The 19,583-nt window shown below is 34.2% G+C and overlaps 1 protein-coding gene across 5 annotated transcripts in view; it reads right to left on the bottom strand.

Moving 5' to 3' along the window:
- The window catches only part of LOC149799849 (disks large homolog 1-like), a 286,339-nt gene that overhangs the window by 7,661 nt on the left and 259,095 nt on the right, over positions 1-19,583 (bottom strand). For 4 of the 5 annotated variants that reach the window (XM_089959274.1, XM_089959275.1, XM_089959279.1 and 1 more), the window contains 6 exons: positions 12,206-12,229; positions 10,147-10,194; positions 9,046-9,147; positions 8,251-8,444; positions 4,250-4,359; positions 2,177-2,268 (listed from right to left, as the gene is read on the bottom strand). In XM_089959274.1, coding sequence (XP_089815400.1) covers positions 2,177-2,268; positions 4,250-4,359; positions 8,251-8,444; positions 9,046-9,147; positions 10,147-10,194; positions 12,206-12,229 — 570 coding nt within the window. The remainder of the gene's footprint in view (positions 1-2,176; positions 2,269-4,249; positions 4,360-8,250; positions 8,445-9,045; positions 9,148-10,146; positions 10,195-12,205; positions 12,230-19,583) is intronic. The other variant, XM_089959276.1, reaches the window with a different exon arrangement.

Raw genomic sequence — 19,583 nt, 5'->3', positions numbered from 1 at the left:
AGTTTATGAAGAGCAGTGGTAACAAACTTGTGCTAATACTTGCATGGATAAGAGATGACATACAAGAGGCCATATCAAAGGCTCTACAGGTCTATGAAGCTAAAAATATGATCGAAGACTGCTTTTGTCAACAACATGTTTCTTTTCAAACAAAAGTTGCATCGGAACAAGATTTCCAAATTAGCTGAAATGGTTGACACACTGGATGTCTGATTTGCACCCTTTTCATTTATGACAAAGTTTGCATAATCAGAAGCTTTATGGTGAAAACCCAATTTGGTATTGACAAGATTTCATGACAGGTATCATTGCATTCCTATTGGATATACGACTGGTACCATTTTCATTTTGGACCAAGCAGGTATTATAAGAAGTCTACTGGTGAAAACCCCTGTTGATATAACCATCCATTTGGGAGTTATCTTCAAGATAGTCACCATGGTGTCCATATTTAGCATTGTTGTTTTCATTTTGGACTAGACATACACCACAAGAACTCATCTGATGAAAACCCCATGTCAAAATGACTTTTCCTTTAAAGGGAGCCACTAAAAAAATATTTTCATAGAGGCCACATAGTGGATACCAGATTAGAAGCATTTTACTTAAAGACAAACAAAAAAGTACAAGTCGTCTTAAACTCAAACTCCATAATCATATGACAATAAGATTTTCAAGTTGGTCATTGTGGCAGTCATAGTAAACCCAACATCAGCACCATTTTTATTTAGGATCAAACAGACATCATAAGAAGTCTTTTGGTGAAAAGCCTATGTCAATATGATTTACTGTTCAGGAGAAGTAGTGATAAAAATATTTTCTCCATGGCTTTGTAGTGGCCAAATTGGATATCAGACCAGCACCATTTTCATTTTGAACCGACCAGACATCTTAGTAAGTATGTTGGTGAAAACCTCATGTTGATATGACCATCCATTCAGGAGTAGTGATAAAAAGATTTTCAAGATAACTGTGGTGGCCATATTTCATGTCACATCAGTACCATGTTCATTTAAGACCATCTGGGCATCATGTGAACTTTGGTGAAAACCTCATGTCAATATGACTTTCTGATCAAGAGGAGCTGTGATACATATTTAAGACAGCTGCCATATTGGACATCGGAAAGGCACCGTTTTATTTAGGACTATTTCGATACTCTCCCAATGTAAGTATAGTTTAGTAACAATGACCTTGACCTTCAAACATCCAACTCTGCAATCCTGCAATCCACATAGTTCTGTTTTGGGGCAACGCAAACCTATGCATCAAGTTCCATGACAACGGTTACAGAAAAATTGGTTATTGTCAGGAAACGACTGACGAGAGTGAAATCTAATTTTAGTTGCGATGACCTTGAACTTCGAGCAACAACTCCCAAATAAAAAAAATCAACCATTTTAGGCCAAGGGATTATAATACATGTACTCAGTTTCATTAAAATCTGTTGAAAACATCAAGTTATTATCCACAATGAAATGCAAAACCCAAATCTATTTTAGCAACAGCAACTTAGACCTTAAAGGTGCATAGCTTCAAGATCAACAGATTTTCTTTCTGGTGCCGAGGAATACATATATCTTACATTTTTGCCAAGGAAAACAAATATATTAAGTTTTGTTGAATTCTGTTTTCAAAAAGATGTAATCCAGAAATGAAAATTGACAAAATCTAATTTAAGCAATGATAATCATGATCTTCAAGCTACTGATTTCCATATCAAAAGCACTGAAGTGAAGAAATGTAATAAATTTCACTGAATTCAGTTATCTAGAACTGATCATCTGGTAATGATATACACAGGAAAAATATTTTTAACTCATGACCTTAACCTTGGAGCTACTAATGAACCCAAAATTACTAGGGTTCTTCCTTGAGCAAAGGGAAACGCATGAAAAAATTTGCATTGAAATCTGTTCACTATAACTTAACATCTAGAAAACAAATGCATGCCAACCTACCAAGAAGGGAAGGTTACAACATACTATAGTAATGTATGCATTTCCTGGCAGGGTATAATTATTTTTAAAAAAAATAAAGTTTAGCAAATCTGAAACAGAACTGCATTGCTGCAAAAAAAGGAATAACTAGTCTTCAAACTGAAATGAACTTATTATTCTGATTCGTTTTAAAATTATAACTTCCTACAACATAATTATAAAGATGAAAAATCTACCTGTGAAATATTCTCCAAATTCTTGCTCAAGTTTCATGGTTCTGTCGAATGACAGCCTAGCCTGCTCCTCTGTTATTCTCTTGTTCATCTCCCTGCAAAACAGATGATATGTTGCACTATCCCATAAGGAGTTTTTTTAATCTCTCCATCCTCCTTTCATCGACAGAAAGAACATGTCAATCCATCCCATTATATTACGTTCATCACAAATTTCATTTCCTCACAAATAACTTCTGAAGGACTCCATGGATTCAGAACTAATTTGGAATGAAGCTTTCAATTAAAACCAAGGCTAATTTTGATTTTCCCACCTTTATTCAATACATTTAATAGTTGCAACCCTGTTGAACTTTAAACATTGCTCTTGAACTGCATCAGAATTTAATTTTTGCTCAGTAACTTTTGAAGGATGTGATGGATTAAAACCCAATTTTTGTACAAGACTTTACGTTAGGAAGACTACATCAGGTTCAAGTCTTAAAAATATTGCAACAAAATTCAACAGAGTTATGGCATCTGTTTGACTTCTTAAAAAAATTAAGACAGAAAGAATGTTATTTTGACAGTAAATGCTACTGTTTTTAGAAATATGTCTCGACTTAAATATGATAATTTATGAACTAAAGGAAACCATTTCATATATTTTCAAAACATCTACAAACAAATGGGTGTGTGTGATTTGGATTTTAATGTAGCTTTTACAAAAAGCTTAAGTCATATTGCTATGATGTCTGCAGTGTGGCAGTTGATAGTGATGTCTTGCACTGGGTCATCATGCTGCATACATGTAGCACGACGCCCCACCTAGTCACATTATCCTGTCACCATGCCGACCAGTCTTAACACTAACCTTTTAACGCTGAGCGCCTAGCAAGGCAGCTGTAAATACCCTTTTTATAAGTCTTTGGTATGACTTGGCCGAAGTTTGAACCAGTGACCTCCCATGTCCGACATGGACACTCTAACCACTAAGTAACTGTAGTGCTTCAAAAGAATGGGTAAACTGTTGATGCAATGAAGAAGCTTAATTTGCGACAATGTTGCAATATTAGATACCTAAATTGACAACTTCAATAGTAATACAGATGGCTACTCTGAGAAAATAAGACATTGTATCAGTAGGTGGTTTTACCATCAGTGCATCATAAATTTTGCAATTTTTTGATACACAAAACAATAATAAAGGTGGAGAATAGATTTAAAATGATAATTACCTTCATCAACATCCATTAGTAACTATTAGTCGTTTGCCTCTTTGTTCTTTACAGGTATCAATGTGTGTCATATTGCAGGTTGTGTATACTTGTCAAAATTTGGCATATGTGTACAATTATTGTACCACTAGCACATCACAGCACTTCAGACATTTAATAATACTGTACTAAAGTATAAGCTGAATAAAGCATGTCCTGCAGAAGACGAGACATTCTAACAAAGAACTTAATATAAAATTACACACAATGACAACATAATCGTCTCTAAGAAAGTGAAACATATGCCTCAACATGCATAGACAATATAGTCAATCATATTATTACATATATATTACTACCTATCCATTTAAACATACCTGCTTGGTCAGAGTTCAATACAAATATGAAATCATATTTCTATTATTACATACCCAGTTGCTGTTTTTGTTGTTGTAGGGTTTAACACCATTTTTCAGCACAAGATAGGCTTTACATGGTGGCTAGTATAAATGGTGGAGGAAGAACACAGGAAAACCCCGGAAAGAACCAATGACCATGACCATGCTACTGGCAAGCTTTCTCACATACCCACATTGACTGAGCCCAAGACTCGAACCCTTACGGACAGGTGAGATGGCAGTGATCTGTAATGGTAAGTGCTTTAAACCACTCGAGGGCCCCCTATTACATACCCAGATTGGAGTTGTTTAGATGTTTTCTTTGACATCCACACATCGATGAGGGGAAAAAAACTTGTTTGACATGGCTTATGAACATGTCTCATCCCAATGGCCTTAATGCATCTCCCACCATAACCATATCAAACTTTATCTTTCTGCTGACTCGGAACAAAATATTAAACATCACAATTCAAACTTACATAATGGACTCAATTGATTTTGGCTTGATGAGAATAGCGACTGGGTAGAGGCCTGCCACCTGTAATCTCTTAATTGCATTCCCACTCACATCCAGTATACAGTGCTTCCCCTGAAAGAAAAAGGCAGTTCATTGAGAAAACAAAGTTACAGTTACTGTATCAGTTATACATAATTTTTGAAGCTGCTATTGAAATTTTGATAACAAATGTACATTGGCAAATTTTGCTCTAACCCCACCCATGGTTATTTGCATAGGAGTTAGTTTTGTTTCAAAAAATTAGAAATGAATGTAATATTAGTTTGTTTTTTTCTTCAGAATGGCTGTGTATTTCCTAAATTTTATTTCATATTGAAGAACCCATTGCTGTAAGCTACAATAACATGATATTACTGACAGCTCTTCTATAGCTACAGATGATAAAATATTTAAAGAGATAATGCAGCCAATCAAAATTGTTACTACTATCTTAATTCTAAGCTACCGTATACTAGAAACTACAAAGATCCTGATCTGCCATAGCATAATGCGCATGCAGATCAAATCTACGTTGATTGCTCTACTGATTACTCCTAACAAAATTCACAGACCTAGATCTGTTGGCACATTATGCGACATAAGATTACTTGAAATAATGATTTTAAAGAGTCATTATCCTGGATCTGTGCTGTTTGTAGCTTGACTTGTAACAAGTGAGTATATACAGTACTAAACAAATTTTAAATCAAATAATCAAAAAAAAAGCCAAAAGTGAACTATCAATGGGCCATGTTATGCAGGCCTAATTTTCCAAGTTAAACTAAATTAACTCTTCCTTTTTCTTCCAATGACATCACACTAGCACATCCTGATTATGGTTGGGATGTACTCATTTTTAGGTGTTATGATAAAGCAATATTATGTAATGCCAATTTAAATGTTGGAAAGGCACATAGATCAATATCATATTGGCTGATAGCCCTACTACTATATGGAACTAGGAAGATGTTATGTAATGACGATTTAAATGTTGGAAAGGCACATAGATCAATATCATCTTAGCTGACAGCCCAACTGTCGGATTGAACTAGGAAGATGTTATGTAATGCCAATTTAAATGTTGGAAAGGCACATAGATCAATATTATCTTGGCTGATAGCCCAACTGTTGGATCGAACTAGGAAGATGCTATGTAATGCCAATTTAAATGTTGGAAAGGCACATAGATCAATATTATCTTAGCTGATAGCCCAACTGTCGGATGGAACTAGGAAGATGCTATGTAATGCCAATTTAAATGTTGGAAAGGCACATAGATCAATATTATCTTGGCTGATAGCCCAACTATTGGATGGAACTAGGAAGATGCTATGTAATGCCAATTTAAATGTTGGAAAGGCACATAGATCAATATCATATTGGCTGATAGCCCTGCTACTATATGGAACTAGGAAGATGCTAATGCCAATTTAAATGTTGGAAAGGCACAAAGATCAATATTATCTTGGCTGATAGCCCAACTGTCCGATAGAACTAGGAAGATGCTATGTAATGCCAATTTAATGTTGGAAAGGCACAAAGATCAATGCTATCTTGGCTGATAGCCCAACTGTCCGATAGAACTAGGAAGAAGCTATGTAATGCCAATTTAATGTTGGAAAGGCACAAAGATCAATATTATCTTGGCTGATAGCCCAACTGTCCGATAGAACTAGGAAGATGCTATGTAATGCCAATTTAAATGTTGGAAAGGCACAAAGATCAATATTATCTTGGCTGATAGCCCAACTGTCTGATAGAACTAGGAAGATGCTATGTAATGCCAATTTAATGTTGGAAAGGCACAAAGATCAATGTTATCTTGGCTGATAGCCCAACTGTCCGATAGAACTAGGAAGATGCTATGTAATGCCAATTTAATGTTGGAAAGGCACAAAGATCAATATTATATTGGCTGATAGCCCAACTGTCCGATAGAACTAGGAAGATGCTATGTAATGCCAATTTAATGTTGGAAAGGCACAAAGATCAATGTTATTTTGGCTGAATGCGAAACTGTCGGATCGAACTAGGAAGATGCTATGTAATGCCAATTTAAATGTTGGAAAGGCACATATATCAACATTAGCTTGGCTGATAGCCCTACCACTATATGGAACTAGAAGATGCTATGTAATGCCAATTTAAATGTTGGAAAGGCACATAGATCAATATTATCTTGGCTGAGAGCCCTACTACTACATGAAACATAAGATGCTATGTAATGCCAATTTAAATGTTGGAAAGGCACATAGATCAACATTATCTTGGCTGATAGCCCTACTACTATATGGAAGTAGGAAGATGCTATGATATGCCAATTTAAATGTTGGAAAGGCACATAGATCAATATCATCTTGGCTGATAGCCCTACTACTATATGGAACTAGGAAGATGCTATGTAATGCCAATTTAAATGTTGGAAAGGCACATAGATCAACATTATCTTGGCTGATAGCCCTACTACTATATGGAACTAGGAAGATGCTATGTAATGCCAATTTAAATGTTGGAAAGGCACATAGATCAATATCATCTTGGCTGATAGTCCTACTACTATATGGAACTAGGAAGATGCTATGTAATGCTAATTTAAATGTTGGAAAGGCACATAGATCAATATCATCTTGGCTGATAGTCCTACTACTATATGGAACTAGGAAGATGCTATGTAATGCCAACTTAAATGTTGGAAAGGCACATAGATCAATATCATCTTGGCTGATAGCCCTACTACTATATGGAACTAGGAAGATGCTATGTAATGCCAATTTAAATGCTGGAAAGGCACAATGATCAATATCATATTGGCTGATAGCCCTACTACTATATGGAACTAGGAAGATGCTATGTAATGCCAATTTAAATGCTGGAAAGGCACATAGATCAATATCATATTGGCTGATAGCCCTACTACTATATGGAACTAGGAAGATGCTAAGTAATGCCAATTTAAATGCTGGAAAGGCACATAGATCAATATCATCTTGGCTGATAGCCCTACTACTATATGGAACTAGGAAGATGCTAAGAAATGCCAATTTAAATGTTGGAAAGGCATGTAGATCCATATCCAAACTTTAAGATTTTCTCCACGACCACAATGGTTATTATCACCACAATTTGGCAATGGGGGTATTTTGTGATACGCTTCATCTCTCTACAACTCGACTGTATATACTCACACAGAAGTTATATCCAACTGCACAGACCCAGCATAATGTGCCAGCAGCTCTAAATCTATGCAGTAATCGGTAGAACGAACAACAGACCCTGATCTGCTGGTGCATTACATGATGTCAGATCAGGGTATATGTTGTTTGCAACTGGGCCTTATCCATGAATGATCATATATTGTATCTTCTCATAACATGCTAGGTGGAATACAGTGAACTTGACACAAAAACTCGTCATGTGATGTCCATTAATGTGAGGGTATATATTGGGGCCTATCTGTTTGGGTCCATGGTTGGGAATCAAAGATCAAAGACAATCTTTAAAATATGTCTGATCACTCTTTATTTGTGCAGCTGCAGCAGAAAGAGAAATAATATATGCAACAGATTTGGGCTGTGACCCTTAGGTCACAGTTTGGGATATGGGATATATAATTAAATGTGTAGACAGCCATTGTAACTCTGTTTCATAGAGCATCCAATTCACAATCCAAGGGATGTGGATTCAATGCCTGCATAGGCCAGGCTTGCTTGGTTACCTAGGTGTCCTATTTCATGGCATGACACAGCCAATACTGTATTAAAGTGACATTAAAAAAACAAGAGAACAAATAAAAAGCAGGGGATCTGCTATGACACTCCATGGAAGAATGTAGCTCATGTAAACTGGTACAAGATCAAAGAGGAAACTATATTCATCCAGTAATGTTACAGTTAAGATTACACTGTAACATCTGATATATTTTGCAGTATGTGGCAAATCTGTTGAATGTACAACTAAAATTTTTGAAAATTTCTTGGTGCTTACAATCTGATTTTCAGTCAATACCTTTTCTGCAACCTCTCTAACTGAAGCTACACTGGTGCCATACAAATTTTCATTATACTGTCCTGCCTCAATAAATAAGTGGTTCTTTATGTCACGTTCCATTTGTTCTCTCGATTCAACAAAGTGGTAATCCCGACCATCCTGCTCATATTCTCTCCTTTCCCGTGTTGTGTCTGTAACAATAGAAAACATACGGATAACTATTTAAATTTTAAATCTGAGGCAAACTTTACAGAAATATTACTGTTATCTCTAAGGAATTTTACTTGTTTTAATCTGAGAAAATCATTTTATGCCCCATTCCCTCCAGCAGGCTTCAGGACGTAAAACAGACTGAATGCACCAACCTGTTGGACATAATAGGTGAGTAATGGAGGCAACCTTTTGCTCTTGAATGCATTCCATGAAGATGTACCAACTGAGATGTTGGATTTTTTCAAGGAGTGCAATTTACGTAAAATAATTTCACTTGGCATTTTAAGAATGTGAGCTTTGTTTAAAATTAAATCAGAGGAAAATATCAAATATTCCATTTGGAACTAAATGATGTACTTCAAATGTGGCAGGGAACATTTAAACAAGTTTGCACTGGTTGAACAAGTTTATCATGTAACCATCAACTGTGCACTTTCATGTTTCATCCAAAATGATATGACAAGTCATTCATGTTTTTAACTATTTATCAACTGTACAATGGACTCCCCATTTCTATACTGAATGATTTCATTTTGCTACTACTTTATACAGAATTATTCATCTTGTTGGAAAACTTACGTGGCACACAACTACCAAATTTCTCAGGAAACTCTGAAATAAGGTCATCATTTAACCTGTCCTTCAGTGGTCCAAGGATTATTACTGGTCTGGTGTATTTCACTGTAGATAGAAATAATATTTGTTACTCATAATTAATTTTAAAAAATTACTTTAACAAATTTATGGTAAAAATATTTATCTGCTGACACAAAATGTTATATCCAAAAGTATGTTAGAATAGAGTGACAATTTACCTAATAAGAATCAGAAATTATGAGGAATTTCATTCCACATATGTTCCCATATTTGCAGTTTGTGTGAAAACTAATGTTAAATGATTATGACTTACTGAATAAGAATGCTGAAATAAAGACAAATAAATAAAGTCTTAAATAGGTATTAGGGCAATTTAATACCAAGCAAGCAAAATCAAATAGAAGACATTTCAATGATCCACTGACCAATCTAATTATGTAGCCAGGTGTGACTGTTTATCTTTACTCCATATGTCTGAGGTTTGACAAGTAGTCACAAAACAGACATAGTCCAAAGCTTACTATACACATTTTCCTAATTGTAAAATTCAAACTTCAGATCTAACTTGAACTTTTCTCATCCAATTTTCATGAAAACTGAATCATTTAAAATTTCTCCATTACACATATTACTTTCAAGGTGTACCTAAAATGTGTTCATGGAACATGTTTGTATCACCTGAAATGACCTAAACATGCAACTTAAGCATGGTGTGATGAATGCATATATATATATATATATATATATATATATATATATATATATATATATATATATATATATATATATATATATATAATGGTCAAGGTACCACATATACTTGCTTATAAGTGGAGTCTAACTGCAAGCAACATATAACCTATCTGCTGTAGCATAATGTGCCAACAGATCAGGGTCTATATTGTTTATTTCACTAATTACTCCAAACTTCATAGATATAGATGTATGCAATTTGTAAGTGAACACATGAACTCAACTTGTGAGCAATAATATACATTAACACTTTATGCTAGTAATTGGGCACTCCAATTTTCCTATGGGTCAATCCTTTGGATATGTTCAAAGTAATAAATATGGACTTACATTCTTGCTGTACAACTGCCTCGTAAGACAAAATTGGCTCATCACCTCCTGCAACGAAAATAATTATTACATCCTTATTCCAAGTTAGTTATTCATGCATGGAGACTTAGCTAAAGCCAAAACAAAAGGTTCTTTTTATATCCTCATAGCATTCTAGTAGCTGTTCTGATCTGATATAGGTCTAACAACAAAACCTCCACCACCAATCCTGTATAGTCAATAGATTTGGCAAATTGCAACCCAAAATTTGACATAAAATTAACCGTGCTAAACAGTATGCCATTAAATTTCATCCTATTTGAATTGACAAACAGCATGACATTTTTCTTTTCCATTTGATTATATAAGATTGCCTTTTTTCACTTTTTTCTTCTTCAAATTAACCAATTTCAGCAACCCCAATCCCCCAGTCTGCTAACAGAGTGTACAAAGACTTCCCAGTGATCGCATTTCATTATTCAGATAATAATTTCTTCTTGATGTTGATTCTTTAAAAAAGACTCCATATATGGAAGATGCAAACAAACTTCTGTCCTCCAATGGCAGCTATAGATAATGGTGATATATACATCAACTCAATGCTGGAAATTAAAATCATTTAAGGAATAAAACTGCATGTAAAAGCTGACTGAAATCCAATAAACCCTGATAAAGATACACTGCAAAATCAAGAATGGAAAATCAGGGGGCATAACTCCTGCATATGAAATTGACGAATATGAGAATCAAAACTCATACCAGCACTTCAATATTAGGCCACATGCCCTATTTTATTGAATTTGAACAAACTTTGGTAAAGTTATGCTGCAGAAATCGAGTTAAGGAAAATGGGGCAATTAGGGGGAATAACTCTTGCAAATGAGACAAAACCCACAAAAGTCATATCTAGGTCAGTGAGACAATAAATGCACCAAAGTGCATCAGAATATGTTTAACAGTTCATGTTTGATGTTGGTTACAAGGATCGGATGTTAAGATTTAAAAATGGATCAAAGAAAGGACAAGAACATCATCAAAATTGGATTCCCAAAAACTAAACCATAAAGCTATCTAAATGTAACAGGCAATTCGTCCATCAAACAGCTGCAAATTCAAATAGCGGCAAATTAAGTGTAAGACTTGCAGAGATATGATGGTTACATGAATGGACAGACAAATGGTAAAGATGATTAGTAATAGGGATGTTTGTTGGGTGTGTGGGGTGTGGAGAAAAATTTCATTTTGATAAATGGAGGGGAAAAAAACAAAAAGCAAACAAATAGGGAGGCACAGAGAGCAAGCAGAAATATGGAATCCAACATGCAAAGATAATTTTATCAAATATCAGCATGCAAAAGAAGCAAAGCACCCCTTCTACATCCAAATCTGTCAAAAATCAAACTGTAGAACATTCATATTTTACGACTTTTGAATTGCATATCAATACTATTTACCCTGTGATACTACAACATTTAGCAAAGCGTTTCCAATATTAGTAAAACTCAACTTAAAGATCACATGTATTAAGCAATCACCTGCAATAACAGCCATAGAGCAATCCCTTAAACAGAAGTGTTCTAAACTTTAGCCAATACTAATCAACCCTGTCTCCAAAAAAAGCCATTTTCTCACTTACCTGAGGTGGCTGCTTAAGATAGGTTTGACTATACAAGGCTAAGACCTGACAATTTATAATCCAATTACTTTTCTATGTCCATCCATCTTAAATTGAATTAAGTTCTTAAACCGCTGACACAAAGACTTAATTTTTTGTACCAACATTCTTTTATTTTATCAACTTCTGTCCATTATTAAAAACAAGTAACTTCAAAATTTGAACGAAATCAAATGAATTCTTTTCAAAATTTACCAAAATGTTTATTTTTGAAGTTGTAGCAAATCATCAAGTATGTACAGAAGTATAGTCATTTCTTTAGATGAGATATTCATCCCAAATATGCCAATTTTCAGTAGACAAATGCATAATAGTGGAGGGAATAACTGTTGTAAAGATTTTTTCAGAACAGGGGAGATAACTCTGTTTAGACTTTAAGAAAAAGTAGAGGGCTGCTTTACTTACTGAAACTAGCTTCACTTTCAGCACCTGTAGGGGGAAGCAAAACAAAACCATTAAATCACATACTAAATAACACAATTACACACTAAATAACACAATTACATACTAAATAACACAATTAAATCACTTACATACTAAACTAGATCACACAAAAACCAAGGTAAATAATTCCTACATGAGGATGATCAGACAAGCTCTCCTTAAACGTGATAATTAATGTATTCTGTCTCTTTTCAGTCAGTGTGTTCAAAACATCAGTAACAAACAATGATGATGGAGCTACTGAATTCTTCATGCATCAATCTCAACACAATTTTCAAAATAAAATAATTAAATTAAAAGAAAATAATAATTCATGATCAAATTTGATTTATTCCATGTCATACTATTCCATCATGCACAAAACAACCAACATGGTTTTTCTTTCATGTACTTTACTGAACATTCCACTTCGAATGAAAACATAAAGGAAACTAATCACACATAATTTTCAATACCAGCATGCAGTGGCTATGCCTTACTCTGCAGTGTTTATACCCATTAAAATTACAAAATTCCAGGTCTGCAAATGACTTTTTCAAATATCGTTGATCAAAATGAAATGCCATTAATGAAAATTTATCTGATATCATTGCAATACATGTATTCTAATTGGCAACTTCTATATAACTATGTACAAACTCACAGCTTTAAATCAATTTCTCTCATTTCATTTTAATACAAAATACATGCAAAGAACAATATAATTTTATCATTTTTGATTAATATACAATATATAACACTTTAAACAGCAAATATCACTGAAATATTAAGTTTTACTTTTTTATAAACAAAGTCTAAGCATGGACTATGCCAAATTTTGAGAGGTGAATCTAGATGTAGAAGACAAAGTTAATGAATAATTCACAAGCATCCCCGATTTGCAACATACATTGTTACAGAACACGTGTTATGAATGTTAAAAATGGTGCAAGATATCTAAACCACATTCCTAGTGCCAAATATAAAACTGACAAAAAAATGTAAACATTAATAGTAAAAACAAGGAAGAGAAATGCAACTTTTCTGAAACTTTAATGTAAGCAACCTTTCAAGGAAAAAATAAAAAAAAAAGCGATATAATTTAAACAGATCTCTAATATATACGCTATAAGTGTTCCTTTGTGAGGCTATAACTATTGTACTCTCTGTCTCTGTCTCTCTCTCTCTATATATGTGTGAATGTGTATATGATTATAGTATGTTAGTAGGTTATGTGCAATCTACATTAGAACAATACAGTGGGATATTAGTACATTGTTTTGCAACTACAGTGTATATCAGCATCATGTTCAAAATACTACTTATAAATCTAATTCACATATATGTCTCTACCAACATGATGCAATTAAAGATAAAGTCAATCAGGGGCCATAACTCCGTACAATAATGCAGGAAAACTGAATTACACTTGAAAAGATTAAAAAAATAAGTTAAATGGATAATCATCAACTGGGGATTTAAACAACTATAAATAATCAACTTTTGATTAACTGGTGATTTAAACTGGGGGACGGGGGCATTGGAGTGTTCCTATGGGAGAAACAATCTAGATGACTGGCCTTCGATTTATTACTTTTTACACAAGGGAATAAAAACTAAAATATACATAATCATTTAAAATTCGAAGTGCAAACTGTAAAGACCCAGATCTGTTAGCACAATGTTAGGAGTAATCAACAGAATAAACAACACAGACTCTGATCTGCTAGTACATTATGTTATGGCAAATCAGGGTATGTGTTGCTTGTAGTTGGACCCAACTATTAAGTGAGTATATTATACAGTAGCCTTGTCAATCTGACACCAACTTCCGAAAAATACCATAAAAGTCAATTTCAGTTAATGAGGATCTGCCAAAAAATAACAGCAGAATTGATGTACATCAGGTCTCCAAATGAAATCGGCTTTTTTAAAACAAACAAATTTACAATAATTTCATTGGAAACAGAAATAAGTTACTTTATCATTAACACCTAAATCATAATTTTGCCAAAGCCAGAAATAACCAAGTCAAATGTTAGCACACTTTTCTCAATCATTTTGAAAACAGTTTAAGTTCTCCACATTTTTTAAACAGATGGATTACCATGACCTGTTTGCACATCAGAAAATTACTCATTTGCACTCATATAAATGAGAAAGAACCTTGCGGACTTTCAGATAATTATCTCTGAAACACCTAAATTTACTTTAAACACTCAAAATCAATTATTTCCATTTTCAAATTTCCTGTGGTTTATCATGTGCCAATTACTGTCTATTTATAAATGATTTCAGTGCTGACAGCTAGTAAATTTTAAACAATGCCATTTGTACAGTTCTCAGAACCGGATGTGAATGGAAGGAATATAAACAATTTAATTCACTGAAAACAATAAATTACCATATATGCTCACTTGAAAACTTAGTCCAAGCGCAAACTGCACTGATGCAGATATACCATCACATAATGCACTAGCAGATCTTGGTCAATTCAGTTTTTTGGAATAATCAGTGGAAAAAACAACACAGACCCTGACTGATCAGTACATTATGCTATGGCAGATCAGGGTCTATGTTATTTAAAGTCGGACTTCACTTGTATGTGAGTATATAGAGAGAAATTTTCACAATTTTGAAAGCCTACCATTATGCCTAGAGCATTTAGGCTATTAAAAAAAAAGTGTTTCCTACAGAACTGTTTGTAAAATTAGGGTAAGTAGGTTGTTTTATATATGTTTCAAGTACTGGGCAAAACCAGCTCAATTTGTTTTTTTGGTTTTTCTTCTAATTTTTTTTAACACTATATATATATTTTAATGATTAGCATACTTGATGTACTAAGCATTTCCAGTATTGAGCTAAACCAGCTCAATTTGATGCACAAATCAATTTCAGAATATTTTGAATGTTTGAGATTTTTCTCAACATTACGTATATTATAATGTTTAGTATATATAATATACTGAGCACTGCAAGTACTGGGCAAAACCAGCTTGATAAAATGCACAATCAATTTAGGCATTTGTTTTTTGAATTTTGTTTTACCCAAAAGGGAAAAAAGTGCTAAAGTCTGCTATAAAAAAACAGTGATGGTCAGCCAACTGGAAACATGCGTATTTTTTGTTGTTGCCTTAAGATCATTTTTATCCCCAACTGGTGTGTACAATGTGACATGGATATACAAGTCGTGTACTATACCCAGTCAGTCTATATAAGATATGTTGTGTGTTAATGTATATTTCACAAAAGAACTGATACTCCTGTGTATCATAACAAAATTTTACATGGTTCTAAAGTGTTTCATGGCAGTTTCTGGACCAGAGAATCATCACACTAAAGGTTTATTGATAGAACGATGAACTATCTTAATGGGTATTCAGAGAGAAGTACAAGAATAAGAATAAAAAAGTAATCAGTGACTCAGACCTTGATGACTGTGAAACATTTGATGCTAAACTGAGACTTAAGTGTACCATGGTTAATCCCTGTACCTCAAACAGAAGTTAATGATATAAAACCCGGAGTAAAATAAAACCCACAAAAACTATTGACCTGTGACCATAATCTAAAGGATAAGACCTCAACTGTGCATTGTAACACATCGTCAAATGACAATATACAAAATATACAAACGCACCAACTTGTAATTATCTTAAATAAAATTGGGGTTGAATTCAATGTGATCAGGGCCTTTTGTCAGTTAATGGACTCGTCAGCGACCACAAAACATAGTATATGAACGTGAGCATTGTTTACATCACAGAACCAACTAGCAAATATGAATTTTTGTCTCCTCACTATCATTATTTACCGAATGTTTATAATAATGGAATCTGTCTCCGAATTTTAGTCCCCTCACTACACTACCATGAAGTACCAAATGTTCATAATAACAGGATCTGTCTCTGAATTTTTGTCCACTCATTACCATGGTGAGGTACCAAATGTTCATAATAATGGGATCTGTCTCTGCATTTTTGTCCCCTCACTACCATGGTAAGGTACCAAATGTTCATAATAATAGGATCTGTCTCTGAATTTTTGTCCCCTCACTACCATGGTGAGGTACCAAATGTTCATAATAATAGGATCTGTCTCTGAATTTTTGTCCACTCACTACCATGGTGAGGTTCTGAATGTTCATAATAATGGGATCTGTTGATGACCTATTAAGTCATTAACCCCTGGAGGTTTTTGTCACTTCTGAATGAAATGCGAGTAGGAAACACATTTTCCATTAGCTTAATGCCAAGTTGTGTTAGAAACATCGTTTTCCATTGGTTGTTTTGCTTGCACATGAGCAGAAGGGTAAAAAAAAAATCTTCTGTTTTTTGCTTAACTTTGCATCATTTTCGTACTGAGACCACTCTTTATTCCAAATGCCCACCTTATCCTACTTTTTGCAAAGGTTCACTTGTCTGTGTGCAGCTCAGACCGGTCTCTGCCTTAGATCTGAGGCCAAAAGGTCTAAAATCCAGGCGAATTTTGGGTAAGAGAAAAAAAAAGGGTCCAAAACATTAGGTTTTTCCCTCTGTATTTTGTAGTACAACTAAAACGTCCAGATTATTTGGTATCATTGTAGAGCTACATCTGTCTACCTTTCTAAAATACCATCCACTTAAGTGTATCATACATGACCTTGACGCTACAGAGCTCGGCAGTAGGCTACTATCCCTGCCACGTAAACACGGCGCCAGGGGATAAGGAGTTAGAACAGCTGTACAATTACTGGGCAGACATGGCAACTGACAAAGTTCCAACGCCCTATCTTAAAAATGGCATCAGAAGAAAAGCAGAGAAATGGGTTTTAATAAAAAGTAATCAGTTACTTTCGTGCAGAAGATAAAACCCTAACTGTGATGCATGAGATGCCATCAAACTGAGAAAAAAAATAAGTGTACCATGGTTCAACCCTTTACGCCTTTTAAAAAAAAAAAGTCAAATATTGCAAAAGGAATCTTAAAATATTTATCAGTGTGATCTCCAAGATGCCACAGAGCACATCTTTTAGTGACAAAATATGCAAGTATACCAACCTTTGTCCAATTATCTTAATAGCTGTCAAGTTAAAAAGTACCACAAATGTAACCTAAAATATTAACCTTTGACCTTGAATGCAAGACTCCCAATGTGCAAAGCAACACAGCTTTTAGTGTTGATACATAGTTATACCAAGTTTCATCACAAATAGCTCTGAAATTATTGAATGGAAAGGAATGTGCAACAGAAAAATTCAACATACACCACCATGACATTGACTTTGAAGATAAACTCCATCGTGGTAGACAAAAGACCTTCTAATCATATATATATATATATATAAATAAAATGTTGAATCAGCTAAACAGCTCTAAAACAGGCAAGTGGGAAAAAGTATGATGGAATATGTCAAATAATGGACCTTAATATTGAAGATAACACCCCCACTGTGGTACCTGACACCTTTTAGCAATGTACTATTATACAAAGTTTCATGCCTTAATCTCATACAACTTTAAAGCAGATGGGAAAGTGTAATGAATATATTAAATACTGAGCTATGACCTTGATTGTAACAGCTCCCCAAATGTGGCATGCATCATCTGTTCTAATGATGTCTCATCACATCATCCCCTAATATCAAATGGCCTTAATGTTATACAGCAAAAACGAATGTGCCCTTCTTAACACTGAAAAGACAGGGGACAATAAAAGCAACCCCAGAAACACCAAAATATCCATTACCTATAACATGTGATGATAATGTTAATCTACACTTCTCCATAATTTTATTTACTTTCCAGCTTGTCTAAAGAAAGTCATGAACTAATTACCTTCCCTATCAACAAAACTTCCTAATTATCTGATACCTGTGCAGTTAGACAACATAAATAGCATAGAAAAAAAAATGGCAGTGATTAAAACTGAAGCAATCTAAGCATCATGAAGCGTGACCAAGCATAGTCATATAAAATATTACCTTCCGCTGGCATGTAGGAAAAAAAATCAGTTTGATTTTATTACAAATCATTATTTGTAATACTCATTATTGCATTGGTACGGAGGGAAATGATGAACTTCAAATTCTAACATGCATGCATTCTGACATCACTGTATTAAAAACATTCCACTGTTTATAACGCAATAAACACCAAGAAAAAAAATTCAATCAAGACACGAGTCAAATGTTTCATGAATGAAGGAAACTGAAGTTCTATCAGTGGTAGAAATATTATTGTTAACATACTAGCTCGTACTAAAGAATACTACAAATGGTATATTATATGCCCATCATGTGTTAAAATATCGTACTAAAGAATACTACAAATGGTATATTATATGCCCATCATGTGTTAAAATATCGTACTAAAGAATACTACAAATGGTATATTATATGCCCATCATGTGTTAAAATATTTTTCTTATAAGGGAAAACATAGCTTTGACTTTTAACCATTTGATACCAAAACCTATTGCAGACCTGCCAACACTGTAAAAATCAAACTCAGGAATTTGCCCCAAAATCACCATTAAAAATCAGGAGGCAGGGTAAAAAATCAGGAGGTACAAGTGTAAGGTGTATATATCATGAAAAAGATGTTTACTTTTGTTATTTCAGTCCACCGTATGTTGCAGATTTGCATTTCTGCAAAAGTTCATCATTTACTTGTCCTTGGGTGCCAAATTTGCTAATAAGAATAGCTTCCGGGGTTGATGCTGACAGGCTGGCTCTTCGGCTAGTTTTGTTTTTTCTGACCATTGAGAATGCCCTCTCAGCATTGCTGTCAACTATACCACCATCGACGGATGAATGAAAGCAAACTGCTTCTCCCACTCACTCCTATATTTTTTAACCCATTTTTCTTGGCTGGTGAAAATTCATCAGTTACTTCTTTGCTTCTTTTTTTTTTGCTTCTTGCCGAGAAACTTATCCATTATGTTTCCATGATTTGTTGATGGGGTTGGATAAAGAGAACCCACTGTGAGACAATCTCTTTGTATTGGCGGATGAAAACCAGAAATCAAGCCAATCAAGCCAGATATGATACAGTACTAAGAAACAAACCAGACACAGAAACAGGGAAATGGAAAATTATATTTTTGTAAAATAAATTACAGATTATTTTTTCTCAGGGAGTTGAAAAATCAGGGAAACGGGAGATAGGTCTAAAAATTGGGATTCTCCCGATTTTTTCAACTGGGTTGTCAAGTCTGCAATTGATGTCTTTCTTTTCTCAAATACAGGACGTTTACAAAGTTTGATTACGGTATCTGGTATACATGTCAACATGTTGTGTGGAGACAGTTTTCCTTATTTTGGACCCTATGATCTTAAATGTTGACATTTTTAAAAAGTTCCAAAATAGTAGGTTTTTTC

The sequence above is a fragment of the Sinohyriopsis cumingii genome, chromosome 5, assembly GCF_028554795.1.
Source record: "Sinohyriopsis cumingii isolate HCF-2022 chromosome 5, ASM2855479v2, whole genome shotgun sequence".
In the NCBI taxonomy this organism is placed as follows: Eukaryota; Metazoa; Mollusca; class Bivalvia; order Unionida; family Unionidae; genus Sinohyriopsis; species Sinohyriopsis cumingii.
This window is presented reverse-complemented; position numbering and strand designations above follow the sequence as displayed.